The sequence below is a fragment of the Pleurotus ostreatus genome (genome assembly GCF_014466165.1).
Source record: "Pleurotus ostreatus strain PC9 chromosome Unknown scaffold_1, whole genome shotgun sequence".
In the NCBI taxonomy this organism is placed as follows: Eukaryota; Fungi; Basidiomycota; class Agaricomycetes; order Agaricales; family Pleurotaceae; genus Pleurotus; species Pleurotus ostreatus.
The window spans coordinates 2628535-2654360 of record NW_023503156.1 but is presented as its reverse complement, the minus strand read 5'-3'; the positions used below and the strand labels follow the sequence as shown (position 1 = coordinate 2654360).

General features: G+C 49.7%; 11 protein-coding genes across 11 annotated transcripts; 6 read left to right on the top strand and 5 right to left on the bottom strand.

Moving 5' to 3' along the window:
- Positions 1–87: 87 nt before the first annotated feature.
- On the bottom strand, positions 88–672 carry PC9H_000945 (uncharacterized protein; the record flags this gene model as incomplete). The annotated part of the gene is made up of 1 exon (XM_036770598.1): positions 88–672. The coding sequence occupies one exon, from the start codon at positions 670–672 to the stop codon at positions 88–90; it is 585 nt and encodes a 194-aa protein (XP_036636443.1).
- A 379-nt stretch (positions 673–1051) lies between these two features.
- ADE4 (amidophosphoribosyltransferase) lies at positions 1052–2933 on the top strand (the record flags this gene model as incomplete). Its single annotated transcript, XM_036770597.1, has 8 exons — positions 1052–1118; positions 1166–1251; positions 1315–1690; positions 1740–1963; positions 2017–2141; positions 2192–2265; positions 2321–2426; positions 2477–2933. The coding sequence occupies 8 exons, from the start codon at positions 1052–1054 to the stop codon at positions 2931–2933; spliced, it is 1515 nt and encodes a 504-aa protein (XP_036636442.1).
- A 170-nt stretch (positions 2934–3103) lies between these two features.
- On the top strand, positions 3104–5496 carry PC9H_000943 (uncharacterized protein; the record flags this gene model as incomplete). Its single annotated transcript, XM_036770596.1, has 3 exons — positions 3104–5090; positions 5140–5380; positions 5433–5496. The coding sequence occupies 3 exons, from the start codon at positions 3104–3106 to the stop codon at positions 5494–5496; spliced, it is 2292 nt and encodes a 763-aa protein (XP_036636441.1).
- Positions 5497–5614: 118 nt separating this feature from the next.
- On the bottom strand, positions 5615–6681 carry PNO1 (pre-rRNA-processing protein pno1; the record flags this gene model as incomplete). The annotated part of the gene is made up of 5 exons (XM_036770595.1): positions 5615–5756; positions 5810–5888; positions 5949–6048; positions 6101–6184; positions 6232–6681. 5 exons carry the CDS (start codon positions 6679–6681, stop codon positions 5615–5617), a joined length of 855 nt encoding a protein of 284 aa, XP_036636440.1.
- Positions 6682–6812: 131 nt separating this feature from the next.
- On the top strand, positions 6813–8725 carry PC9H_000941 (uncharacterized protein; the record flags this gene model as incomplete). The annotated part of the gene is made up of 4 exons (XM_036770594.1): positions 6813–6864; positions 6919–7082; positions 7137–8006; positions 8057–8725. 4 exons carry the CDS (start codon positions 6813–6815, stop codon positions 8723–8725), a joined length of 1755 nt encoding a protein of 584 aa, XP_036636439.1.
- Positions 8726–8930: 205 nt separating this feature from the next.
- PC9H_000940 (uncharacterized protein) lies at positions 8931–12557 on the bottom strand (the record flags this gene model as incomplete). The annotated part of the gene is made up of 9 exons (XM_036770593.1): positions 8931–9072; positions 9127–9176; positions 9232–9552; positions 9608–9730; positions 9784–9842; positions 9901–10401; positions 10466–11526; positions 11578–12034; positions 12089–12557. The coding sequence occupies 9 exons, from the start codon at positions 12555–12557 to the stop codon at positions 8931–8933; spliced, it is 3183 nt and encodes a 1060-aa protein (XP_036636438.1).
- Positions 12558–13260: 703 nt separating this feature from the next.
- Positions 13261–14130, top strand: PC9H_000939 (uncharacterized protein; the record flags this gene model as incomplete). Its single annotated transcript, XM_036770592.1, has 4 exons — positions 13261–13616; positions 13668–13740; positions 13795–13951; positions 14000–14130. 4 exons carry the CDS (start codon positions 13261–13263, stop codon positions 14128–14130), a joined length of 717 nt encoding a protein of 238 aa, XP_036636437.1.
- A 336-nt stretch (positions 14131–14466) lies between these two features.
- PC9H_000938 (uncharacterized protein) lies at positions 14467–17872 on the top strand (the record flags this gene model as incomplete). Its single annotated transcript, XM_036770591.1, has 14 exons — positions 14467–15084; positions 15137–15237; positions 15298–15541; positions 15590–15690; positions 15742–15874; positions 15925–15982; positions 16042–16307; positions 16362–16590; positions 16641–16864; positions 16924–17094; positions 17146–17276; positions 17325–17415; positions 17474–17644; positions 17705–17872. The coding sequence occupies 14 exons, from the start codon at positions 14467–14469 to the stop codon at positions 17870–17872; spliced, it is 2706 nt and encodes a 901-aa protein (XP_036636436.1).
- Positions 17873–18024: 152 nt separating this feature from the next.
- On the bottom strand, positions 18025–20477 carry PC9H_000937 (uncharacterized protein; the record flags this gene model as incomplete). The annotated part of the gene is made up of 17 exons (XM_036770590.1): positions 18025–18078; positions 18134–18323; positions 18382–18469; positions 18527–18595; positions 18649–18810; positions 18869–18959; positions 19019–19034; positions 19098–19157; positions 19209–19331; positions 19401–19451; positions 19507–19597; positions 19654–19835; positions 19892–20017; positions 20071–20124; positions 20175–20184; positions 20239–20276; positions 20329–20477. The coding sequence occupies 17 exons, from the start codon at positions 20475–20477 to the stop codon at positions 18025–18027; spliced, it is 1554 nt and encodes a 517-aa protein (XP_036636435.1).
- A 343-nt stretch (positions 20478–20820) lies between these two features.
- Positions 20821–22878, top strand: CLP1 (Cleavage polyadenylation factor subunit clp1; the record flags this gene model as incomplete). The annotated part of the gene is made up of 9 exons (XM_036770589.1): positions 20821–20922; positions 20993–21110; positions 21167–21444; positions 21504–21750; positions 21811–21921; positions 21999–22099; positions 22200–22398; positions 22460–22661; positions 22770–22878. 9 exons carry the CDS (start codon positions 20821–20823, stop codon positions 22876–22878), a joined length of 1467 nt encoding a protein of 488 aa, XP_036636434.1.
- Positions 22879–22996: 118 nt separating this feature from the next.
- PC9H_000935 (uncharacterized protein) lies at positions 22997–25724 on the bottom strand (the record flags this gene model as incomplete). The annotated part of the gene is made up of 15 exons (XM_036770588.1): positions 22997–23030; positions 23102–23403; positions 23464–23574; positions 23627–23676; positions 23726–23822; positions 23873–24119; positions 24174–24217; positions 24282–24311; positions 24361–24429; positions 24479–24517; positions 24569–24675; positions 24727–24848; positions 24902–25076; positions 25138–25231; positions 25284–25724. 15 exons carry the CDS (start codon positions 25722–25724, stop codon positions 22997–22999), a joined length of 1962 nt encoding a protein of 653 aa, XP_036636433.1.
- Positions 25725–25826: the final 102 nt, after the last annotated feature.

Sequence of the window (25826 nt, the reverse complement as noted above, 5' to 3'; positions counted from 1 at the left end):
CTTCACGCATAACCACCTTCTACACGCATCGCTATCTTCGTTACAGCATCTTAGACGACATGTAATTCTAGCATAAATATATCGCGTTCAACCGCGTACATCCAACATATCATTGTTGTCCTGGAAAAGTGCCGCCAGCCCTTCGCCTTGTCCAGCTGTGTCTCCGATGATCTGACGCGCTTTTGCTGCTATTTCTCGATCCTGCTGGTCTGATAATCGACCAACGGCGTCGTCGATGGAGACGAAGTGAGAATCATAAGCCTCCGAGGTAGTTTGAGTTCCGAGGACCTTTTTGGAGGACGTGGGACGCGCGATGAACCACCAGATGAACTTCATCGCACCATTCTTCGTCTGTTGTGTCACGGCGAATGGCTCGATTGCGTGTTCCACCGTGAGGACTTTGGATGGATGGAGATCAACACCAGGTAAAGGCGCACGGGTCTCCATCGTGCATGGCAAGAATTCGCAGGAGTACCCGGTTTCTTCGAACGTTTCTCGGAGTGCTGCGGCCTCAATGGATTCGCCGCAGTCCTTCCGACCTTTGGGTAACACCCATTTCCCCCGTGTAGTGTTGTATAGAATACATAATTGAAGATCAACGCCATCTACTAGTCGAACTAAAAGGCAGCCGGCAGACACGACAAAGGCGTTGCTCGTGTAGTTGGTGGCCATTATCGTGGATGGTGGCGAAGAGTGATCTCGTTATCTTATCAGTTTCGAGAAGGACCGGAACTGATCGATCGCCCTCTTTCCTTATCAGAATTTCACTTTTTTCAATGAATTCGTCACCGGCACATCCTTCTCTCGTCCATTTGCTCAGATCTCTGGGATAGAATTTCTCAGTGAGTCGCCTCGTTTCTGGAAATCGCGAAGACAAACTAATTGAATCCTAGTGTGTGGTATTCTGGGACTACTCTTGCATGATCCCAGCGTTGATGCAGCCCCTGAAATATGCGAGGGTCTTGCATTGCTGCAGCACAGAGGTCAAGATGCCTGCGGAATAATAACCTGTGGCCCTAAGGGACGCTTCTTTCAATGCAAGGCCAACGGGATGGTTCGAGATATCTTTGATGGCGCGTCGTTATCCAGGCTTGTTGGTGGGATGGGCGTTGGTCATGGTATGTTCAAAACGTGCCTAGGAACCTCAAAATCTTACACGATCTAGTGCGCTATCCCACCGCCGGAAGCTTCAATAACGCAGAAGCGCAACCATTCTATGTCAACTCACCATATGGAATTGTTTTTGCACACGTGCGTGGTGTAACATCATACATGAGTCCAGGAATATTACTGACTTGAGTGTGCATCACGTAGAATGGCAATCTGATTAACACCGCGAGCCTGCTCCAGTTTATGGACGCCACGGCACACAGGCACATCAACACTTCCTCGGATTCAGAACTGCTCTTGAATATCTTCGCGGACAACCTCCAGCAGACAGGAAAGTTTCGAATCAATGAAGATGATATCTTCACAGCCATCGGAGGGCTCATGTCACAGTGCAGAGGCGCTTACGCTTGTGTTGCCATGCTCGCTGGGTTTGGTATCATCGCGTTCAGAGACCCCAATGGAATTCGGCCTGTCGGTATGGCTTCGAGGAAGTCAGGAAACGGCAAAGATTATCTGTTTGCTAGCGAGAGTGTCGTGGCGGATGCAAGTGGATTCTCGGAGTGGGAGGATGTCCGGCCCGGTATGCTCATACACTTACAGTACATCACCACGTACTGAATAATCCTTAGGTGAGGCCGTCATCATAACACGAAACAATGTCTCTCGCCGCCAAGTCGCTCCTGCTGCTCAATTTGCTCCAGACATCTTTGAATACGTTTACTTCGCTCGACCAGACTCCGTCTTGGATGGCGTCAGCGTATACCGAAGCCGCATGGCTATGGGAGATGCTCTGGCCGATGAAGTACAACGCGTTCTTACGGAGCAGAACCTCAGTGTCGATGTTGTGATTCCCGTACGTGAAAACCTATCTTTTCCTAGAGCTGACAATACTGAATTGTCTTCCAGGTCCCCGATACTTCACGTGTCGCCGCTCTCAATCTCGCGCAAAAGTTGAAGCTTCCCTATCGAGAAGGTTTCATCAAGAATCGATACGTTGGTCGCACATTCATCATGCCTGGCCAGCAAATGAGGTGTGTGATAAATCTTGAAATGTTGATGCAAACTCACTGTGTCGCTTTAGGAAAAAGAATGTCCGAAGAAAGCTCAACGCCATGGCCCTGGAGTTTAGTGGCAAGAATGTCCTCCTTGTTGACGGTACGTTAGATCAGAGTAGTAGTCCGTGCGCTGGTTAAAGACCCCACACCCACAGATTCAATTGTTCGAGGCACTACATCCAGGGAAATCATCCAGATGGCGAAAGATGTCGGGGCAAAAAAGGTTATCGTCGCTAGCTGCGCGCCACCTATACGGCGAGTGTGACATCTGGACACGTCACCTATTTCACTAACATCGACCGGCTAAAAAGATATTCAAACGTATACGGAATTGACATGCCATCGAGGGCGGAGCTGGTGGCACACGATCGGGACACGTCTGAGATCGCATCGGCCATCGGCGCTGACCTAGTTATATTCCAAACACTCCCCGACCTCATTTCTTCCGTCCGCCAATTCAATCCCTCGTTGACGACTTTCGATTGCTCCGTTTTCACTGGTGAATACGTCACTGGAGGCGTGGATGAAGGCTATCTACAGCATCTGGAATCTTTGAGGGCAGATAACACCCGTGGAAAGCTGGCTTTGTCAGGATCCGGGCAGGGTGACATGGAAGGGCAAGGACGCGCTGAGAGTAATGGAAACGGTTCAGTAGGCATTGGAAATGAAGTGGGACCGAGTCGAAAGGACAACATGCGTGTCAATGGAACCCAAACCAACGGAGCTGACGACACCGTTGGCCTATACAACACGTTCAATACCGCATGAAAGCTTGCTGTATCTTATATCATATGTATTCTTGTCGTAATCTATAGCTAGAATAGTTGTACAAATATCTTGTTACCTGTTGGTCTTGGCGTCGGCGCGACGTCGATTCCCTTATATAGACGCTTGACTTTACGGCTTGGTTGAGTTTGGCTTCTTGCTCTTCTCCCATCATGATCACCTGCGCACGTTTCCCATTGGCGATGCTCGTTTGGCAGTCTCTGGCCTATGCGATCACAGTTTCTGCAGGGCGAGAATCCGCTTGGAATGGCTATGTCCCTCCCTCTTCGGATCGCGATATGCAATTCACGCCATACTATGTTCCACCTGGAGCAAAGGCTTACGATGCAAACTCGCCTTTACTGGAATTCTCAGGAAGATGGATAACCTCGTACTCTCCCTCTTACGCGCATCACACGTCTCGTTGGACGCCTCGAATAGACGCCTATGTTTTGTTCTCCTTCCATGGGAATGGCATCGAAGGTTTCGGGACTACCAGCGATACAATCAGCTGTGCGAGGATCTACATCGACGGCGTCCTCCTGGAAACTATCAAGCCCTGGAGCGAGAAAACTCTGGCCCAACAACGTATTTTCTGGACTTTTGACCTTGCGCCGGACAAGCATACCATCAAAATAATCAACTGTGGCCCGTACCTGGATATATCCGCCTTCGTTGTTACAAACTCAAAACGCTCTTCGAACCGAAAGTCCCCAGCGCAAGCGTCTCAGGTCGCCTCTTTGCCTCGCCGCGATACAAGTGTTACCGCTGCCTGGCGATTGACTCAGAAAGGTTCTACGGGTGTCGAGGCCATGCAGATCGCCATTGTCTCTTATGAGCACGCGATAATAATTGATAAAGTAGAGCACAACCCTTTGGCGATCAACGGCCACCCAGCTTGGGCTGCTCTGTACAACCTAAAAACTCATTCCGTCCGGCCACTCGCGATGGATTCCAATTCGTTTTGCGCTGGTGGCTCGTATCTAAGTAACGGAACTATGATCAACGTAGGCGGGAATCCGGTCGTAGAGGATCGCGTTGGAGCTGCAAGCTTTGGTGATCTCAATGGACTTCAATCCATACGGCTATTTGGTCCCTGTAACTCTGGATCTTCTGTCGACTGCGCCTTCTACGAAAACCACGATACACTGCACATGGCCTCTCCTAGATGGTACAATACCGTTACCCGCCTCACAGACGGTAGCGCGATCATTGTCGGTGGCTCTAAAAAGGGTGGCTGGATCAATAATGCCACGGTGAACAACCCGACGGTTGAATTCTACCCTCCGAAGAATATCCACGGTTATCTTGGCCTTCCTATCCCACTCCCATTCCTTCAGCGTACTCTCAACTCCAATCTGTTCCCAATTGTGTTCTTGCTTCCAGACGGAACCCTATTTATTGCTGCGAATCGAGATGCGATAATCTATGACTGGAAAACCAATTCCGAGCGTGCTTTACCACAACTTCCGAACGGAGTCCGCGTCACGTACCCAATGACGGGCGCGGGCCAGTTGTTGCCTCTGGATCCTGATACAAACTACGCGCCTGAAATTCTGATTTGCGGAGGGTCTACCATCGATGATAGACTAGCTGGATACGAACTCTCGGCCCTGACCGCCGCTTCTTCGCAATGCTCTCGAATGGTGCTCACGGATGAGGGCATATCGAAGGGATGGCAAGTCGAGCATATGCCTGAAGGTCGGGTTATGCTAGACATAGTAACACTACCTACTGGTCAGCTTCTTATCGTCAACGGTGCAGGTAGCGGCATCTCCGGGTACGGCAATGTTCAACATCAAGTGGGCCAGTCAAACGCTGCCAATCCTCGGTTCACTCCTGTTCTTTACGATCCACGCGCACCAAAGGGAGAACGCTTCTCGACGAAGGGTCTTCCAACCAGCGACATTCCGCGTTTGTACCACAGCGTCGCAACGCTGACGCCTGATGGTTCAGTCATGATTGCTGGCAGCAACCCAAATCTCGATCGCAGCGAGATGAAATATGGAACCGAATATAGGGTAGAGTGGTTAAACCCTCCCTATATGGCCAAGGAGAGACCTACAATATCGCCTAAATACACGAAGAACATACACTACGGTCAAACATTCGACCTCCACGTTAGCATCCCCAACAACTTGGATGCGGATACTGTCAAATGTAGGAGTGAATATGTATTCTGTGCTTATTCATGCTGACATACTTGTAGTTGTCATGATGGACTTAGGATTCATAACCCATTCTGTTCACGCCAACTCTCGGTTGGTATATCTCAAGCATCAATCATCCAAGGCGAACAGTTTCGTAGTATCTGGGCCCAAAGACGAGGGCCTTTATCCGCCTGGTCCTGCCTGGCTCGCGGTTGTAGTGGATGGCGTGCCCAGCCAACTGGTCGGAGTCATGGTTGGGGACGGACACAGCCCTCCTGTTGACGAAGCTGCGATAGCTAAGTACGACCTTCGATCATCATCCCTTATCAAAACACTCAATCGTCCGATGCAGTGTGCGCAAAACTGTTAAGGCCGCCCAAACGCCCAAGAGCAATCAAGATGACACCGCAGAGTAATCTCATTTCTAACTCGATACCGCTTTGCACACTGCTAGTACAACACCATCCTTCGCACTGTATGTTAACTATTACAAATGTACCTCTCTCATATGCATGTAGATTGTATAGTAGAATTCTAAAGAGCGCGCTGCCTCATCCTACTGCTGATTGTTCGAAGGCCTGCGTAGACTTTGCCTGGAGGTGAGCCTAGGATGAGGGATACAATGGCATCCCGAGCAATTTTGATGTTCTGGAATGAGCCCATAATATGTATCTTACTGTAATTGATGTTCAGCAGAGGTGGGAGCGTAAGAGAGATGAAAGGACTGACGTATCGGCAAGTACAATACGAGTGCGGCTTGCATTTTCGATGGTAAATTTTGTTTTGCCGTCTTGTCCTGCAATACGGCCTATAGAATATAGAATGCGAGTTAGCCATGATTTGGGTTCGTGAACGGCGGGATGGATACCTATGGCTCGAGACAGGTGGTCACCGTGCAAGGTTTTGACATCCTTGATTTCAAACGAATCAAGGTAAAGATCATCGAGACGTAGTAGTGCGATAGCGTCCTTTTCTCTACTAGTGAGCTCAGGTATACATTACAAGTACGGTTGCACATACCTTGACGTCGAAGCCGAGGGCGTATGCCTTCACGAAATCAGCGCCCTTCTGAAGTGCACCGATATCTTTTGTGTGCCTTGATGTCTAGTACACTCTTAGATTGAGATCGAGACAAAAAGGTAGAATAATACCCTAATTTCAACGCTTCGCCGTTGTACATTCATGCGCACTTGCAATCCCAGGATCTCCGTCAACGGCCCAAATATGTTGATCCAATCCGCCTTGATGGGTGTCATTCGATGAGGGGGTATGGGTATTCTCCTTATTTCCGATTTCAAGGTAGTTTTATCAGCATTTGCAGGCAATGGGGCGAATGCAGGTAGGGTAGATGGTTGCGGTATAGATGATGCATCGTCGTCGATCACAATTTCATCGTCATCGTCGGTGGTTTTCTTGTCGCCCGAGCCTGATGCTTCCAGTACATCTGGCTTATCTTTCTGGTCGAGATCGTCCATTTGTTCGTCGCCATCGTTGTGCTGCAAGTCAGCTAATCGGGGAGCCTTTTTGGTCGTTCGTCGGCGGTTCTTGCGGGGGCCAGAAGTAGACGACGCGTTACCTTGAGCAATGTGTGTCACGCCCATCGTTCTACAGTTTTGTTATGTGCTTCGGGGGGCTCGACGATGTTCTAACTTCGCAGAACAGATGGAAGTATAGAAAATAAAAGGGTGGAAGTCACGTGTATAGGGGACTCTTGCACTACGAGCTACTTACGATGCCACCGTCAACTGGCCAGACGCAAAACCTTGCAGATGGTTCAGTCGAAGGTATTTGATTGCCACTCTGTTCTACCTAGTCGGTGACTCAAACTGAGGTGCTAGCTGTTCATGCGCTCGTTCGGTCCATTGCTGGAGTGCCTTTACCAGAGGGCTCAGCCGTCCCGCCAGACTCAGATGTCATGAAGAAGCTGACTGCGAAGCTGAGCGAATTGGTCGGTGAAGATGCCGCCAACGCATTTGCCAGTAGTTACGATAATCCTGCGCAAGTAGGTTCTTCCGTTAGATGGCATGTGCATTAACCGAAGCGTACTGGATTGTAGCGTTTGAATGAGGAGGGACTACCGATTGTCGAGATCACGGAACCAATAGCCAATAGCGATACCTTCAACGAAACCTCTGGCACTTCGCTCGATGATGACGAATTGACCCCCTTGTCTATGCTCTCCCCGCAGGAGCGTGCAAGGAGGAAACGCGAACAAGAACGAATATTTGATCTTCTAGAGGAAGAGGAAAGGTTGGAACAAGCAAGAATTGATGCGGCCGAATCAATGGAACGGGAAGAGCGTATGGAGAAGAAGGGTGCTGCTAAAACAAGCCTGCATAGTATGCGTGCGCAGAAGGAAATGCAAAGGAAGATGGGCAAGGCGCTGCTGAACACCTTGGGAGATGTCAAGTCAACGAAACCCATGGAGCCCGCAAAGCCCTCCGCTGCAGCATCAACCAGTTCGAAGAAGGTTTCCTTCGCCGAAGATCCTACGACTGAAGGAACATACGCTGGCGATTCGAGTACCATATCCCTGGCTCGCTTGCAGAAGCTCGATAGACCGAATCTCATCTCCCAATTGTCCAAGAACACACCTATGAAGGCGGAGGTCGTGGAGCGCGGAATACGTGGATCTCAACCTATCGCCCCAAGTATCGCAGAGGAAGACTCAGACGACGAAAGTGTACAATCCGAGGTATCTGAAAGTGGCATGCATCACCAAGACGACTCGTCCCGATCAAGCGAGGTGGAGGATAGCGAGGATGACGAGGATGCCCATGGGGCACCTCAGCTGGAAGATGAAGAGTATGACATAGATACCGCCCAGCATAACCGCGAGATAGCGCTAGCGTACTATGCCAAACGGGAAACAGTAGGAGCGGCTGCTCGTGAAGCTATAGAGCAACTTGAAGGCGACGAGCCTAGGGTATATTTCCATCTTCATCTCGCAACATAACCCACTTACTGGAGATTTAGGATCCGGAGTTGGCCAAGGATTCAAAGCCGTCCGTTTCGCGGTTCGGTGCAGCTAAGATGGCTTCGGCATACGGCGCGTCTGCACCCTCGCAGTCGCTACCAACCGTAATACCCGAATCGAGCATCAAGACCGTACAAAGCGCTATACGCTTGGGCAAACTCGATGACGACGGCCGGTTGATTAGTGCGACAGGCGAAAGCTCTGACGAAGAGACAAATGCAATCGTGTCTGAGGTCTTGGATCTGATAAAAACGGGTAAAGCGGTCAACGTAGGTCCGCAGGGAAGTACTGTACATTCCACTGTGGTTCCGCCGTCGCGTCGATCAAAGCAGGATGCCAAGTCTTCGACGGATGGATCTGTAAACGACAAAGTCATCACGGCATTCAACCGACTTGAGATTTCCGACGCAAAACCGCCACGGCCTCCAAAGAGTGCAACACCAACAAGAGTGGCTCAACCTTCTACTTCAAAGGTTGCACCCCCTGCATCCAACCCATTGATTGTAGATTCGCCGTCATACCCTCCCCAAGTCTTGTCACGTCCTCAAAGACCACCCACGGTCATGTCCTCCAAGGTCCTCGAAACCGAGAAGCGAGCTGCCTCGCCACAATCAACCGAAAGCGCACCTAAGAAAGTTTCGCGATTTATGCGGGAAAGGACAGAGTAGTCTTACTACTATACGTAATTTTTGTATTGGATTGGTGCCTATGATACATTGCAGGTATAATGACATTGCGTGGCAAAGGAAATAGTTGTGGGGGTTGAATAGAGTACGAAACGGACCAGAAGGCCATCTACGTGATGCGAGATGGGAAAAAAAGGAAAAGTTGAGATGGTGCAACTATAATCATAGAAGAAATAACGTGTCGAAATTAATACATCTGGATCAGCTCTTCTAGCCGTTCCACGACTTGCGACATGGTTGGCCGATCTTGGTGTTCGTGTGCCCACATATGCTCTATGAGATCAACAATTTCGGGGCACCATTGTTTTCGTAGTCCTGATATCGATGGTCTAACACACTATCTATCAGAACAAAGAAGTCTCTATCCACTAAAAGCGACGTACCGTTGCCGCTTAGCGCCTACGATATCATAAATGGCGTGCTCGTTCATACCCTGCGCCGCTTATGAGCTCCGCGTTACTTGTAGCTTCAGTGGTAGGGATACTCACCTCCCAAGGAAACTTCTTGTTGGGCAAGTGCCATTGAAGGGTCTCCCAGTAAACCATAGCACACGAGAAGACATCAACTTTATGATTATACTTGGGATGTGCGGTCCACAATTCCGGCGCCTGCCAATTAACGGTGCCGACGAGACTTCTAACCATGGATCGGGTAGATTGCTTGACTTTCGCGAGCCCGAAGTCAGCTATCTTCGCGGTGCCTTTGGAGGTAATCAGGATATTCGAGGATTTGCAATCCCTGTGGATCACCGATGGTTTGCGTAGGTGTAGGTATTCCAATCCTCTGGCTATATCAAGCATAATGTTTAACTGAAAAAGGGCACGTCTAAACAAATTACGAGGCGGACAAAGGAGATGGACGCACCACTTTGCGGAGAGATGGTGGCGAAACATTCCGAATGTAGTCGAACAGATCGCCGTTTGAGCACAACTCGCTCAAGATCATGACCGGAGTCTCCTTTGTATTTTCAGGAATACTAACGCCGAGCTGAATAAATTTTCAGGTCATGGACTCATAAGAAACCACCATACAATACTTACGAATCGAACTATATTGGGATGATTGAATCCGCCCAATAGTTTGAGTTCCTTGATGTCCACTTGAAAGCGATCTATCAGCATTGCGTGTGTATACAAGAGGGACACAAGACAACATACTTGCGCTGAGTTGACCCCTAAACTCTGCGATAGCAATCTTCTTGCCCTTGAGTTTGCCAATAAACACATCCTTGAATCCCCCACTCCCAATCTTCTCCATCTTCGTTAGCTTCTCATACGGAATCTCCCTATCCTCTAGCCCCAAGCTCTCAAGGTCGAGTTCAAGCTCAGGCTCGTGCTCCTTGATGCGGTCTTTAGAGAAGGGAGGAGTACGCGGTTCGTCGACGTGCACTCGATCTGAACGCATCAACACTGGAGTGGTTGGGTCCTGCGCTGATGTTTTCCCGTGCCTACGACGCCGGACCGTGGATGGAGGACGCACGGTACCGGTGGACGACGGGGAAGAGATACTGGCAGATTGACGATCTCGCCATTGAAGCAAGGCCGCGGCGAGCTGGGGCTTCGTCCCAACGGCGTCAAGATCACGACTCTCGCAAAGACGAAGGAGGTCGTCACGCTTGAGGCGTACTAACGTCTTGACAGTCGCAATGGTGAGATCAACTTAAAGGCAACACATTAGCGCCAGGTAAATTGACAGCGAAAGGACACCTACCATCCTCCTCACTAGGTTCGTTGTCGGTCTCTCCATCCGCATCTGCTTCAGAGTCTCCAATGGTCTCATCATCCTCAATCATATCTGTGGCATCCTCCTCCTCCTCACCAGCAACGTCTTCCTCCCCCTCCTCTTCCTCCTCAATGTCTTCCTCAACCTCCATGCCCGCATCATCCTCGCCAACAACCTTCCCATTCCTTAGCCGCCTCGGTTCAGAAATCAGGTCCTCTTCAGCGACTTCAGTAGCACTGCCCTCTTCATCACCAGACTCTTCATCTTCTCCATCGTCCCCATCCTCGCTATTCCCACCCGAGCCTTCATCATCTCCATCACTAGGTGGGGTGAACGTTTGAACTCTGCGAGGTCTCAAGCGGCGTTTCACGGGGGTTCTCCGACCAGTCGGTGGAGGCGGCGTGACTGAGGCAGATGAGACAAGTTGATCGACCTCAGCCTCTTCATCGGATTCAACACCAGCTTCTTCTGCGTCGTCGTCCATCTGATCTTCGTCAACCTCATCAACGTCTTCCTCATCCTCGCCACTGTCCTCATCAACGTCTTCTCTCTGACACTGAGCTTTGCCTTTCGCCTTCCGCATCGGCGTAATTCTCCGACCAGGATTCGATCCCTGGCTATCGGCCTTAGTGCGAGCCCTACTTGACTTCACAGGCGCGCTCTCCGCCCCGTACGAAGGAAGCCGATCCTTACTCCTCAGTCTCCGTGGGCTCGGCTCCACAGCACGAACCTCATCGTACTGGTCGTCCAAATCAGTTAAATCACTTTCACCAAAATCTAACTCTGCGCGGCGGCTTGACTCGCTATCCGCGCTTCGTTCCCGTTTCTTTGTTTTCGCTGGCGTCCGTAGCTTGCGGGATACTTCATCGCAGAATTCGACTTGTTTCGCCTTGCCTTTACCCTTTGAATTGTGTGTGCTGCTTCGAGAGGAGGTGGAGGAGACAGGGGTTATGGGATGAGTGGGGGCAGAAACCTTTCTTGAGCGGGTACGTGTGGCTGGTGGGGATCGGTCTGTAGGAACGGCGGGTAAATCACTTGAACATTGTGATACAGTTCTTCGCCTATCGACAGAAGATTAGCATGATATATAAACTTACGCAAAAGTAATATACCTGGAATTATCTGACCGTTGCGAACCCCTCTTATCAGCGCCGAGGGCGCGGTTCGCTTTCCTCAACGGAAATACGGAGATATCGCCACCGGTAAAATGTCCCATCGATAGACTACGTTTTTGTAGAGGTTTGCTGCTGGTGCGTGCTACGTCGTTGATAGTCACTCTGCGTCGCAGAGTGGAAGCGCGGCGAGGCGCGAAATCAGTCTCCTCGTCTCCGGCGACATTACCATCATCAGAGGAGCCATCACTAGAATCACCGTCGCCACGAGGAGGCGAAGATGGCGGCAGCTCTGCAACGTCGTCTCGGGCGGCAACTATGGCGTCTACGATCTCGTGTTTGGTGAGCGCCTCCGCGTCGTCGAGTAGGCCAGCAGACGAGTACAACCGGACAAGTTCATCCTTGCGCATACGCAATAATTGATTTGCTGGAGCCTCGTTGATGAGGTGTTCGTCGCCTGCATGCAAGAAATCGGAAAAGCGCGTTCAGTGATTGCCTGTGAGAAACTTACTGGAATCAGCGTTCGCCTCAGACTCCTCATCTTCAGTTTCAGTGTCGTGACTCTCTGACCACCTGTCAACCTCCATGGCACTGTGCTCTTCCTCTTCGCTGCTGTCCTCGCGAAAGCTGGAGCTGACAGACCTGAGCCTCTTCGGAGAGCCGCGGCTGCTACCGTTCACATTTTCATTGCGGCTAACAACGCGCTTGCGCTTCGAACCGGCCAGCACGTCCGAGTGTCCGTTCTCATATCGCGTCATGTCTTCCTTCTCAGAGTTCACCAGCCGCGATGGCAATCGTCGAAGATTCGGGTGTAGAGGTACAAGGACTGGTCGAACTTCGTGGAACGCAGTATCGTAGGAGGGCGCTGGGTGGGCTGAAGCGCGTTTCTGAGGAGGCGATCGACGGCAGGGATACCTCCTGCTGTCCAGAGCAGTCGTATGCGATCCTCTATGTTGCGGACGGCGTTGGGCCATAACCATGCAGGAGGTTGTAAGCCCGAAAGAGCGAGAACCCGACCAAGAAAGCTAGTCTAAGCCAGACTCAGAGACTCTGCGAGAGAGCAAGCTGGTTGCTGTCGTCGAGGAGGTCGTCGAGGTCGTCGTCGAAGTTGACGTTGAAGGCTGGTTGTGTTTGTGGCCTTCATTGTCCAATCACTGACAAGCAACGGCAATTGTTGATGCAGCACATGCGATTTCCCACGGCGTGATCCTCAGGAGCTATCAGGGGCTGATGCTAAAATAAACGCACTCTTCCTCGGTTCTGGAGTTGCATGAATTCTATCCTCCCTGCCAAAACGGATGCATGCCGTCCTAAGCGGTAATCCACCCGAAAATATTTCTGGTACAAGGTCTAACTTCAGGGAGTCAAGGCGGCTGAATATTGATTTGTCAGCGTTTCAGCACTTGCCCTTCTGCGACCATCCTCTCCTCGTCGCAAACGTTGGCCCATTTCAGGCCATGACATGCATGGCAACTTAAGGGCCATAGATTGGACTGGCTTATCATCTGACCTATGATAAGCGTGTCATTGGCCTAGCCGCAAGTTGAGGGCGGACGAATAAACAAAATGCTCAACTAGGAAAGATAAACTCAACTCCCTTTTGGGGCGGCCAGTGGACATCAAATATCGACATGGGGTCAAAATCATCCCCCCTCGTAGCTACGCCCCTTCCTCATCCTCCCAATGTCTAGCTCTACCCAATTCCTCTACCAATTCACTTCGGTGGACATCCTCAACACATCACTGATCGATGTCCATACCGGCGCTTCGACATACCAAATCGTAACAAGTCCAGATATCCCCGAAGGATCGTCTTCAGAGATAACCCAGCTATCACGGTCGGACGAGACTTCTGCAGCCGGGTCGGATGGGGAGCTTGACGGCGCTGAAGTACCAAAACGGCGAACGGTGATATCTGATGCGGCGGGAGACGTCGTCTGCGAAATCGCATGGAACGGCCGGATACCCGACATCACGCTTGGTGATGAAAAAGTCGGGCCGTTGAAGCAGCTATTTGGCTCGACTGGTGTTCCTTTCCGGTATGTGTCCGTATGTTTATGCCTAAACCCAGTCTCACTCGATTTCCAAAGGCATAACGCTCTTACGATACCCAGCCGGTTCAACGCTGATTGTGTTTGGACTGCTACCCCGAATTCACTAGTTGTCAGTGTTGCTCCACTGAAAAATGAGATAGCATCATTCTTACAGTTTCTCTAGCTTTACGATCATAACTCAGAAGCAGTTAAAGGTGCTTTCCACCACAACGTTGTTCGCCCTACAAAAGGCCACCTCATCAAGGCGCATATCCCGGGGCTTGGGCATAATTACCTGTCCTTTACACAACATGACTCTATTTCTCCTGTGGAATTCATACGTAAGTCAACTTTGTTTTAAGCATGGTTCACTGACTGATTGGCCTTAGTTTCATTTATAATGCTAGAAATAGTTCGGCGGGGCCGCTTTTTGCTCACTCCATATTCCTTTGAACGCCCCAAGCATCAATGGGATGCTCGGGATCTTATCATGCGGCGGCTTAGACGGAGTACTATTTAAACCTGTTGCCTAGTCCATACCCATCTCCCACCTTTTCGTTATGTTGCTCTTCATTCATAAGCATTATCCACTTATAGCATTCTGGCATCACTAGTTTTGCCATACTACACACCTTCGTTATCGCCGCCACATTGTATCCAATAGGAATGTATTTCTATACCCTCAGGACAGCTGAAGATATAAATCTCTGAGCCTTGATTTGAAACTTGTAGTCACCTCCCAAAGCTCCTAAAGCCCCTAGCGCGGCCATCGCTCACACGTGATCGCGTGATTTCGTGCAACGCGTGATAATGGACGCGACTGCTTCTCACTGATCCACCTCAACGAGTTCACCATATGGCCGTCTTCCTTTCCAACGGCCTACTTGGTGGCGGGCAGCAGAAGGAACCCGCCACTGAGCCCTCAACCTCCGCAAAACTCCCTTCTTTCGTACCCACAGACCTCTTGAACCCCATCGAAGAAGATACGTCGACTTCTACGCGCCATATAGACCCAGCGGACGCGAATCAAGGCCTTTCAGAGCCCCCAACATTTACGTTAGACAAGGATTCTATGACAGAGTCGCGCTCCTTCGTTTCCAATGGTCTACTTTCTGGCGCAGAACCGGTGGACACGAATCAAGACCCTAGTGCCCGAATATCTATGCTGAATACCGAAACTACGCCAGCGTCACGTTCCTTCGTTTCCAACGGTCTTCTTTCTAGCACTGAACCAATCGAGGCGAATCAAGACCAAAGTCCTCAAACACCTGCGCCGAATACCGAAACTACCCCAGCATCGCATTCGTTTGTTTCCAATGGCTTGTTGTCCAATATTGCATCGAGTACATCATCGTTCCCGATGGATAGACCTCCTCAAGCTTCCTCCAGCACCCTTCGATTCAACGTTCAGGCCCGTACCTTTAGTGGTAAAGCCGTGTATATTAGGAAGAAGTCAAAACTCTTGACGAATCAAGTAAGTCTCAGGCTTTACATTGCGCTGCCCTCCTTAATGCATGGTTTACTAGCCAACGCAACAACTGTCAAGTCAGAAGATTGGAAAGCTGCTCGATGTCCCAATTCATAGGCTGATGGATGAGTTGTCCGCAGCTACTGCTGCTAGACTCGCGTGAGCACAGCACTTCTAAAGATACGCGTTCAATTCTCAAGCGCAATACGTTCTCAATAGGGCCCTCCCAAGTCGCGAGATAGACACTAAGAATGCCGCACCAGAAGACACGCTTTTGGTCGACCGCTACCGTCCCCGCAGGTACGTCGAGCTGATTGGAAGTGAACGTGTGGCTCGGGACACCATGACGTGGGTGAAGATGTGGGACTGGTGTGTGTTCGGACGGAAGAAAGGGAAGAAGAGAGCCAGAGACGGCGACGAAGAGCTATATGACGACGATGAGTATCATAGACCACGAGACAAAGTAAGTCTCGTTTTAGATCAGTGGGCTTCACCTAGCTTACCACTTGAGAAGTTGTTGCTTCTATCTGGCCCACCTGGGCTCGGTAAAACTACATTAGCCCATGTCATTGCTCGCCAGGCTGGCTATGAGGTTATGGAGATCAATGCCAGGTTTGTAATAATCACGAATGTCTTACGGTAGTTGATTCACACTCTTATCAGCGACGCTCGTTCCGGCCAAATTGTCGATGATCGTATAAAGCCTACCCTTGAGGCGGGAGCAACGATAGGCAGCAAGAAGCCTGTACTCCTCATCATTGACGAAATTGACGGTGCTACTGGAGCTGGTGATAGCGTGGGTCCTCCTCTCCCCACTCCAAACGATGCTCAATGCAAATTTTGTAGTCTGCGACATTCATCCATAAACTCGTCCAACTTACCCAGCAGAAATCAAAAAAGAAACGTGCGCAAACGTTGCTCTTCTTCCACTATCCGTGTTGATCTAAATCTCACGTTGTATAGGCAATGGTCAGAAGAATGGCCCAGAAGTAAAGAAACCCATTCTACGCCCAATCATTTGCATATGCAACGACCATAACGCCGCGAGCCTCGCAAAGCTTCGGCCCTATGCATATCAAATACGCATGTCCCGACCGGCGGATATACATACAGTGAAGCGACTGAGAACGATATGCGACGCTGAAGGTCTGAAGGCAGAAACACGCGCTCTGGGTACGCTGGTCGGCATCGCTAGAGGCGATCTCCGTAGCTGTCTCAATACTTTGCAGGTATGTTTTGTCACTGTCTTGGTTTAAGCAGGCTACTAAGCAACCGACTTTTAGTTCATCAAGTCCCGGAGTGATGAGGTCACCGAGGCAATGATTCGTCGCGCAACTGCAGGAACAAGAGAAGCCGACAATACAATATCTTCTGTCCTCAACAGCTTATTCAACCCGATGACTCGCAAGCGCGTCAAGGAACTCGGCTTAACTGAAGACCAGGAAGGTCGCTATGTATCAAGGCTAAGTCAAGAGATAGATGCTGTCGGCAAAGAAAGCAGCATCGCCACTGGTCAGTGTTGCTGGTCGTTTTGACGCTGCTCAACGACTGACTGGGACTAGGCTGCTTTGCTCATTACGCTAATCTTCGACAACTTGATGCCAACTTCTCCCGATATGAGAAGGCCAACGAGTGGTTGGGGGTCTACGACTACATGACTTCAGCAATGTACTCCGAGGGCGAATTTGCCTTGAGCCAGTATATTCCATACCTACTGATACCCTTCCACCCTCTGTTCCAAGAGAGAGGGTCAGCAAGGGTGGAACGAAGTCAGGCTGACTGGGAGGTTAGTCCATAAGCTTTCTAATCAGTGCAAGCCACATATTCCTTACTATGAAATCACAGCATTCGCAAACAAGGAGGACCAACGAAGAGATCTTCAAATCGCTTGCAGGTTGCATACGCATAGCAAGCGGCAAACTCGGAGGGTCATACAGACAGTTCATGTCCTCACCGGTGCTAGAAACGGAGTTTGCGCCGTATCTCAATCGCATAATATCGCCTCCTCTACGGCCCGTACGTTCGCCCTCTCTTTCATTCCTTGGTGTATTTTCACACTTGGTGTAGGTGAATAGTCAAATCGTCAGACCAGAGGAACGGACTCTCCTCACGCGGCTTGTTAATATCATGGCTTCGTTGGAACTACGATTCATGCAGGAACGCGCTGAAGATGGGCAGTTGACATACCGTCTTGACCCGTTCGTATTTTTTCTTCTTGGTTGTCTGCCTACTTACATGTATTCCAGGCCAATCGATGTCTTCGTCAATTATGACGGGAAGAGAGCGGTGGACATTACTGTCACCCGATACGCTGTCAGACACATTGTCGCGGGCGAGGTAGGCCATATCTCCCAGTCATAGCCCAAGTGCAACTTAGTTTACTACAAATGTCTAGGTTGAGGCGAAGTTGACCGGCCAACGAGTTGATATCGTCGAGAGAAGCAAACCAAGTTTCCGCAGTTTCTTTGGCTCATCCGACAAGTCGAATGCCCCGTCTCGGACTCGACTAGGTGATCATGCAGATGGCCCTCCGTCAAAACGCATCAAAGTTGACCTTGCTGACAAGGTAAGTATCTAATCTTGACCATGGCTCTTCAGCGAGACTAATATACAAATGTGATCTTAGCCTCCGACCGACTTCTTTGGACGACCAATAGATCTCACCAAAATCACCGTAGCGAACCAAGCACATCAGAAGAAGCACGCCGCCAAGTGTTTCAAGATATCCTATCGCTTTGCCGAAGGTAACTCAGCAGCAGTGCGACGTCCCGTCAAGCTAGATAGCTTTCTGTAGTCGCTTTCAAACAATTCTGTATTATTCAGGGACAATCATACACTAGTAGAATAGCCAACACTTCGGAAATCATATCTGGGGAGATGAACACCGAATACAAACATAAAATAGAATAATATGTACAATCAAAACTGGGTACAACCAAGAAGTGACTACAAAACGTATCTGAAGTCTTGATTTTGCATGTCGGTAAGATCCTGGAATGCCTGGACGCGTGTCAAGTGGTCAGCATGGGGAGAGATTCTCGTAGCATACACGTACCCTATCGACTTTCTGTTGTACTACTTTTCCTTGAGCGTTGACCTGATTTATATATACATTGTCGTAGGAGTCATCACGAGGTTCTGCATCTCGTCGTTTGTTTTCTTGTGCGAGCATGAAACGGAGGATAAGGAGGAGTATGGCAGATGCTAGTGAGCATGCAGCAATAACAGCCCATGGAACATGATTCCTAGCAAAACATGGGTTAAGACTACTGATGTACGGGAGTTACAAGGATGTAAACAAACCTTGGTTGGTATTGCTTCTTCCACATGAATGGACCGGCAGCGTTGCCAATGGCATAGGCGCACATTATGATTGCATTCGTAGTGGTTCCTGTTCAAACTCGGTTAAGAAATGACACACAGCCACGATGATGGGCTCGCGACGTACGCTTAGTGTGGCCTGCTACGAGGGATCCCATCCACCCAAGGAAAATCGGAAAGGGTGTGATAGCGAAAACTAGGCACAAACGGTAAGGTTATGGAGAAGAATGATGACGGGGAAACTCATACTTGACACCCAGTATCCGAAGAGCAATCCGACCTTGTTGTGTGATGGTAAGGTGTTGACCAGTACTTCGCCAAGAATAGCTGGAATGTAGAAAAGCGCCGCGGTATACCCACGTCCACCCGTCCAATAGCTAGCCATGGTAACACCAAGAAATATGGTGACGACTACATAGGTGCATTAGATTCTCCTCGCGGGTGACGATCACTCAATGGGCTCACGTACTTTCCATGAAACCATCGACACACCCGAGCAGGGTCGTTTGAATGGGTGTGAAGCCGAACTGATTGATGATAAGTTGTCTCTGGTTGGTAAGCTATGGAATTGTGGCTGAAGTAAGAATGCAGGTTCAGCAAAGATAGACGAAAGCCGTACCGAATTGGTGATTTGTCTGTGATGTTTACGCAGTGATCAGAAAACGATTAGAAAGAAGATCATGGGTTAGGTGACTGACGAGATGGCGGCAAACAGTGCCATAACCCATATCTTGGGATCACCAAGAGTCTCCACGAATCTTCGGAGTCTCTGTCAGGACTGGTGCTATGGTCTTGGCGTAGGTACTTACTGTTCCCTCTTCCAATGTTTGTTTTCTACGCCCGCTTGATTGTCCTTGATCCGCAAGACGGCAAGTCGGCGTTCATCAGGCGATAAGAACCGTGCGTTAGTGGGAGAGTCGGGGAAGAAGAACCTAAATACCGAAGTCGGAATGAAACGCAATGTTGGCTCATCATCACTTTGGACAGAAATAATCGCGCACCAGAAGATAACTGATGTCGCAAGGGTGATGATACCAGTGATGATCATGAGCCTGGGCGAAATGGAAGTTAAAGGACATGATGAACGGGAAGACATATCAAGCGTACCATTGCCATGGCATGAAATTATGGGTTTTCGTATGCAAGACGCCAAAGCTGACAAAGCCAAGGAATATTATAGCGAATCCATTCATGAGAACTGATTTTTTAGAGATCGTAAATGAAGTAGGAGGAGCAAAGAAGGGTTTCACGCACACCAGTAGCCAACACGACGTGTCTGTTCGGCCCGTGTGTAGAACATGGACGTGACTATCATGAAGCCCGGAGTGATGGCACCTTCACAGACGCCGAGAATAAACCTGACGGCGAACAGTGCCCCAAATGACTTGCAGGCGGCATGCGAAAGCAACGCGACTGCCCAAATGAAAATGTTGATACTATGATCTGAAATTTAGTCCTCGACCTGGAAGTTGAATGAATTGCTGCCACTGACCTCATCCATTTGCCGACAGGAAGATACTGTAGGGCAAGGTTTTGCGGGTATTCGAATACAAGATAACTCAGGTAAAATATGGTACCAAGCCAATTGAATTGGTTTTGGTTGAGGTGGGCCCCCGGACTGGGGTAAAGGTGTGAACCGGCTTATGCCCTCGCAAGAAGTGCAAGACCTACATTATTCCTAGCACCGCAGACTGTCCTAGAGTTGTCTTGTCCGCAAATGTCATCCTGGACACCAGTTCAACTTGTGGTCTGGATCCAACACATTGCACACTCACAGGTACATTACTAGAGGAACCCCGTCAGTAAGCATTTCTTAACAGACGTAAGACTAGCACTTACTGCACATCAAAGGCATAAGGTGCCAATCTATCTTCCGTCTGTAAAATTGCATCTTAGTACCAAGCAATAGACAATCCTTCAGGTAATTACCTGAGTCTGGCGGCGATCACCGGGTTAATGACCTCGTCAGAGCCAGCAGCGAGCTGGGCCGCGACATCAACATCCTCAAGCTTGCGGTCGACGATTTGCGTATCATCATGCTGGTGCTTTCCGAGGAAGTCACCGCTGCTGGAACCCATGGTGGCAGGTCAGGAAGAAATTGGGCCTCAGAAACCCGGAAGTAGTCTCTCGGGAGGCATTTATACATACTTCTTTTAGCGCTGTGATGGTGAGCTATCGTGGTTGAGCTACTGGAGATATTCCACGTGCAAGCATCCCTACACAGAATCTGATGCTCGGCTCGAAATCAGCTCTCATCATTTCGCGATCAGGGAGGAGATTATACAAGCTTGTTCCATATGCTCAAGCTGCTGTAAGTGTCAAATTTAGCGAGTGAGTGCGTTTGAGGCAAATTCGAGGGTCAGAGTCGCAACAGAGTCGTGACCAAACAACGAGTTTCCTTCTTGGATCCTGACGGTGACCATGGATTCTGCTGGTGCAGAGATTGAACAACGCGAATGGACTCTGTCGCCAGAGACAGAATACAGATTTGAATTGGATCCTGGTACTACCCTCGCCATAAAGGTATGTCTCTCCCATCGCCCTTTCGTTTTGTGACCGGACAACCGCTTGCCATGGAAATTAAATCACATAGCTCGGACATGGACAAGCCGAAGTCTTTGGTGCAGAGATGGTCGAGGGGAAAGTCTACCTCTTTGGCTCAGAATGCAAAGCAGCCGTATACACTTGGCGTGGATGTACCATTGAGATGAGTCCTTGCGATGTTGATTTGGCCCACGACCATAGCTGACCTTTCAACACGTTACAGGCCATCCCTCCACAGAGTATGTTTCAGAGGAAACGCCTATGTCGGCTTATGCGAATCTCCATATTGCTTTGGAGCAAATGCGAGTTCGTGCTCTCCAAACGCTCCATGGGTCTCCGTCTTCAGATGACGGACCCGGAGTACACCCAGAACCCCCGAGAGTGCTTGTCATAGGGCCCGAAAACTGCGGTACAACCTCCATATGTAAGATGCTTGTAAACTATGCTGTTCGAGCCGGCCAGAACTGGACACCGCTCCTCGCGAATATGGATCCCAGCCAAGTACGTACATGTTATTTTGGTGCATGTCCGATTTGTTGAGAAAATTGCCTGGCTGTAAGGGAGCCTGGGCAATCCCCGGGACGATCTCAGCAGCGCCAGTATCTGCCCCGATTGCCACCTATTCACCGTCGAACCCCTTGGGAGCTGCTGCTACTTCTGCACCTACGGCAATAACTTCCAACGCCCTCCTTCCATTGGTATATTGGTATGGACACGGAAGTGTAGGTAAAAATCCTCTCTTGTTCGAGAGATTGATTCGCAACCTTGGTCATGTTATGGACGATAAATGGGACCTCGACGCCGAAGGTAACGCCTGGTCGACCACGGAATATATCTCTGCAGACGCGCATACCTAAACTTTCACAGGTGCTGTATCCGGTCTGATCGTCGACACGCCTTCCTCATTCGCTTCTGGACACGGAACAACAACCGAAACTCGACAAAGGCTCATTCGGGCCTGCGTCGAAGCCTTCAAAAGTCCGTCGTCGGATACTTCCCATTCCGCTTGGAGAGCTAAACAGCTCATTTCCCCTTTCTGTACTTTGTATCTTCAGTCAATGTCATTCTCGTTGTCGGGCATGAGAAGCTCAATGTCGAGCTACAGCGGGCCTATGGCTCCCATCTAACGGTTGTCAAAATCCCGAAATCTGGAGGCGTAGGTGTTCACTCCCCCCGTTTTTGAGTCTTGACCTGAACGGCTTCCTCCAATCGCACTCGTCTCTCATGTGCAAATTCATCTTTGCTTGTTTTCTTAGGTTGTGGAATTGGACCAGAGCTATCGAGAACGCGTCTACAACTACCAACTGCACACATACATGTATGGTCAGGTACTAGAACCCCCACCTGGCGTCACTTCCGCCACAATTGGTGGCGAAGCTCCCTCTGATTTCATTCTATCGCCGTCGTCGACTGTTTGCAAATTCGAAGACCTCATAATATACCGCATCGGTGCAGGTACGTATTTCCGCCTGACATGAGAATGAAAGTATACTTATCCACGGCGCTTCCCTCGAAGAAACCATGGCACCCACGTCAGCCCTCCCAATCGGCGCTACGCGCGCTGTATCAGAAATGCAGCCCGTTAGAATAGACCCTTCTCAACCAGGATCAAGGCTTCAGAACGCTATCCTTGCCGTCCTCATTTCCCCGACCACCGACGAGAATGAGCGATACGATGAAGAAATCCTGGACCTACCCGCCATGGGATTCTTGGTTGTGTACGTCTTCTCTCATTTGTTGATGACATCTATTCTATTCTGTGTCCCCGTTCGCGCCCACATTTGCATGTGGAACCAAGACACTATTTTGATATCATGCTTATCTAGGACAAACATCGATATTCCTGGACGAAAGATGACCATCCTTTCGCCTAATCAGGGCTCGGTGATCGGGAAAATGGCAGTGATAGGAACGTTCGAATGGCAGGAGCAGTAGAACACGGTTGTCTGATGTCTCTCGAGAAGGCATAAGAATGATATTAGTGTCCTCTCTAGTCCAAACCATAGTAAACTCTTCGCGGACGAAATGTCGTGGAACCCTGACGTCCAAAGAATCAAAGCTTGGACAAATCTCGCCCCCACACGCCTCTAATATAGTCAAAATCAATCAGCCGTCAGCCATCCGTCCCAACGTACAGCCTTCACAACTAAGCGCTCACCGAATAATCCAATCGATCATGAGCAACGCCCTTGTTCTGGCCGACACCTGCTCATTCCAGTACACACTTCTCCAGGCATACATAGCAGCCAGGCCGCCCATGAAGGAGTAGTTGCCAAGATCAAAGACGGCTGCGTTGCCAATGTATGCCAAGCTGCCTAGATGCAGATATTTGAATGGTCCGTAGATGTCCTCATCGCTTGCATCGGAAAGTTGATCGGGTGGCAAGTCACTGCTTCGCCGTGCGAGCTTGTGTAATTTCTTGCCGACGTACTTCCCTTGTTGAGCAGCAACTTGGGCCGTCTGATGGATCAGCGGGCCGCCCTTAGTTAAATTAGTGATGAGGCTATATGATATACGTACCGCGGGCAGAGCAGTAATCTTGTTGCCTATGTCCTGCAATAGTTGACAAAGTTCGTTGAGGGACAAGTTATTGTCGGCGTCTGAATCATACATCTCAAACAGTTCTTTGACCTTATTAAAAGATGTCATTGACGCAGTCGGTATTACCAGGTTCGGGACTGACTTTTGATATATGGTCTTCTGCCAGGGGTATTCGCTTCTTGATTTTACCGACTGCGAAGGAATGTGAGGACTGCAGGCACCTAATGGGAGAAATACTTACCCATAATCTCCCATTCACCGAAGTCTATCTTGCCGTTCTTGTCCTGATCGGCTTCGTCTACCAATTCCATAATGTGGCTTACAATGGAGGTTTCGATCTAGACATATTTGTGAGGACAAGATAGTAGATGTCAAACATCCTACTTGCTGTGGCGCAGTCCCCTATGGCGTAGACCGTTCCCAACGGCGCACCCTTCACCCTTAGATAGGCGTCCGTTTCAATTGCCTTTCGGTGGACTTGATTGGGCAAGAGGTCGGTCACGCGGCTGGCGAATGGATTCATGGCAATACCAGTAGACCATAGGATGAAGTTAGAAGGAATTGTATGTTGTTCCGTCTTCCCTTCCGCATCGCGACTGGTGTAGATAACGTGCTCGGGCGTTATTGCACTGACTCTAATCAACAGCGCGTCATTAGTGAATCAGCATGCTATGCAAATGAATATGTACCTGGCGGAAGTGATGAGGTTTACACCATCTCTTTTGAACTTGTCCTGTGAGAAAAAGGTGTGAATGTCGGTCGTTATGTACCTGTTCTGTATTAGTTTGCTATCATACCTCAGCAAACTTTGAGATCGCTTCAGAATACTACATGACTGTGAGAGGTAAATCACAAGCAGGATGCTATCTAACTCACGGTGTTGAGAATGTGCTCGCGAGATTGGATGACATGTATAGAAACTTCCTTCCGTAGAATTTTGGGGTACTTTAAGGGTATCAAAGAGGATCAGCATTCCGTAAAGACCTTTACTCACATAATTCGTGATGTCTTCTTGACAGAAATCATAAATTTCCTATGAATGCCTTGTGAGCCCACGGCTACGCGAAGTAGGCAAAATACAAACGGCTGCTGTCTCAATACCAGTGGGCCCGCCGCCACAAACAACGAAACTCAATAATCGTTTGCGTTCTTCAGGCGTGGTAGTAGGCAATGATGCCGTTTCGAAGTTATCTACAGAGATTCAGGGTGAGGCCATGTATAAGAAGTAGTGAATTTGCTAACCCATTATTCTGCGCCTGATTTTCTGGGCATCCGAGATTGTCTTGAGCTGGAAGCAGTGGTCCAATCCGGGGACGCCATGAGTGCTAGATACTGAACCGACGGCGATAACCAGTTTATCGTATCTAAACGGGGGTATTAAACTCAACACTGGGACAACGCGGCGCAATAAACTCACGGTATATAAATCCTGTTGGTGTGTCCCTGTGTGTCCGCGGTCTCTACCTCTAATAAACGGTCGGCAAACACGATGTCAATAGCCTTTGCCTGAACGAAATGACCGCGGAGACGGGCGATGATCTTCCGAATAGGTTCAATGAGTGACCGAAATTGAACAGTCCCAACAGCAGCAGCTATACAGCAAAGACATGTTACGACGTTGTTGTGCACCAAAGAGAGTTCGAGGAAACGTACAAGGTAAAAGTGGCGTGAACGTCGTAAAGGTTTCAGGGGACACTATCGTGACATGATAGTCTCCTGGATGCAACGTTTCAAGAACTCCCATTGCCTATCAATCAATTCGTACATGATCGGTGAGTACAATAGCCTGCAGCACTCACGCCCCATCCACCACCTACTATAACCAATTTTGGTTTATGAGCAAGCTTCACGTTCTCCTCATCTTCCTCGTCCGCGACCAGGACCTTGGCGACCGGGAGGTTCTTGGGGCCTCCACGCTCCGGGTGAAGTGCAAGTGGTGAAACAGGGACCCTTTCAACATGCTTGTCGGTGTAGGTGAACGCGTCGTGAACGAAGATGCCGGCACCGAGGAACAGGACGCCAAACACAGTCGACAAACACAGATATCCCCCGTACTTCGCCGTCGTCTTGGCCCTTCTAAGGATTCGACTCGGGTACGATGTTGAATTTGAGGGACCCTCGGACGCGAATCCTCGAGTTCGAGCTTGGGTGAATGCAAGCTTGGGGGGTCGCTGAATCTGCAAAACGAGCCTGCGATTCGTGTGGATTGCAGCCCGCAACGTCCATGAAGTCGCGAGCATGATGGGGGAGAGGAAGAGAAAGTGGTTCAGTGTTGGCTGCCACAGCCAACAATACCGTCATGGCGGAGCTATTTTTAGCCACGCGCTTGAGGTGCACCGGCC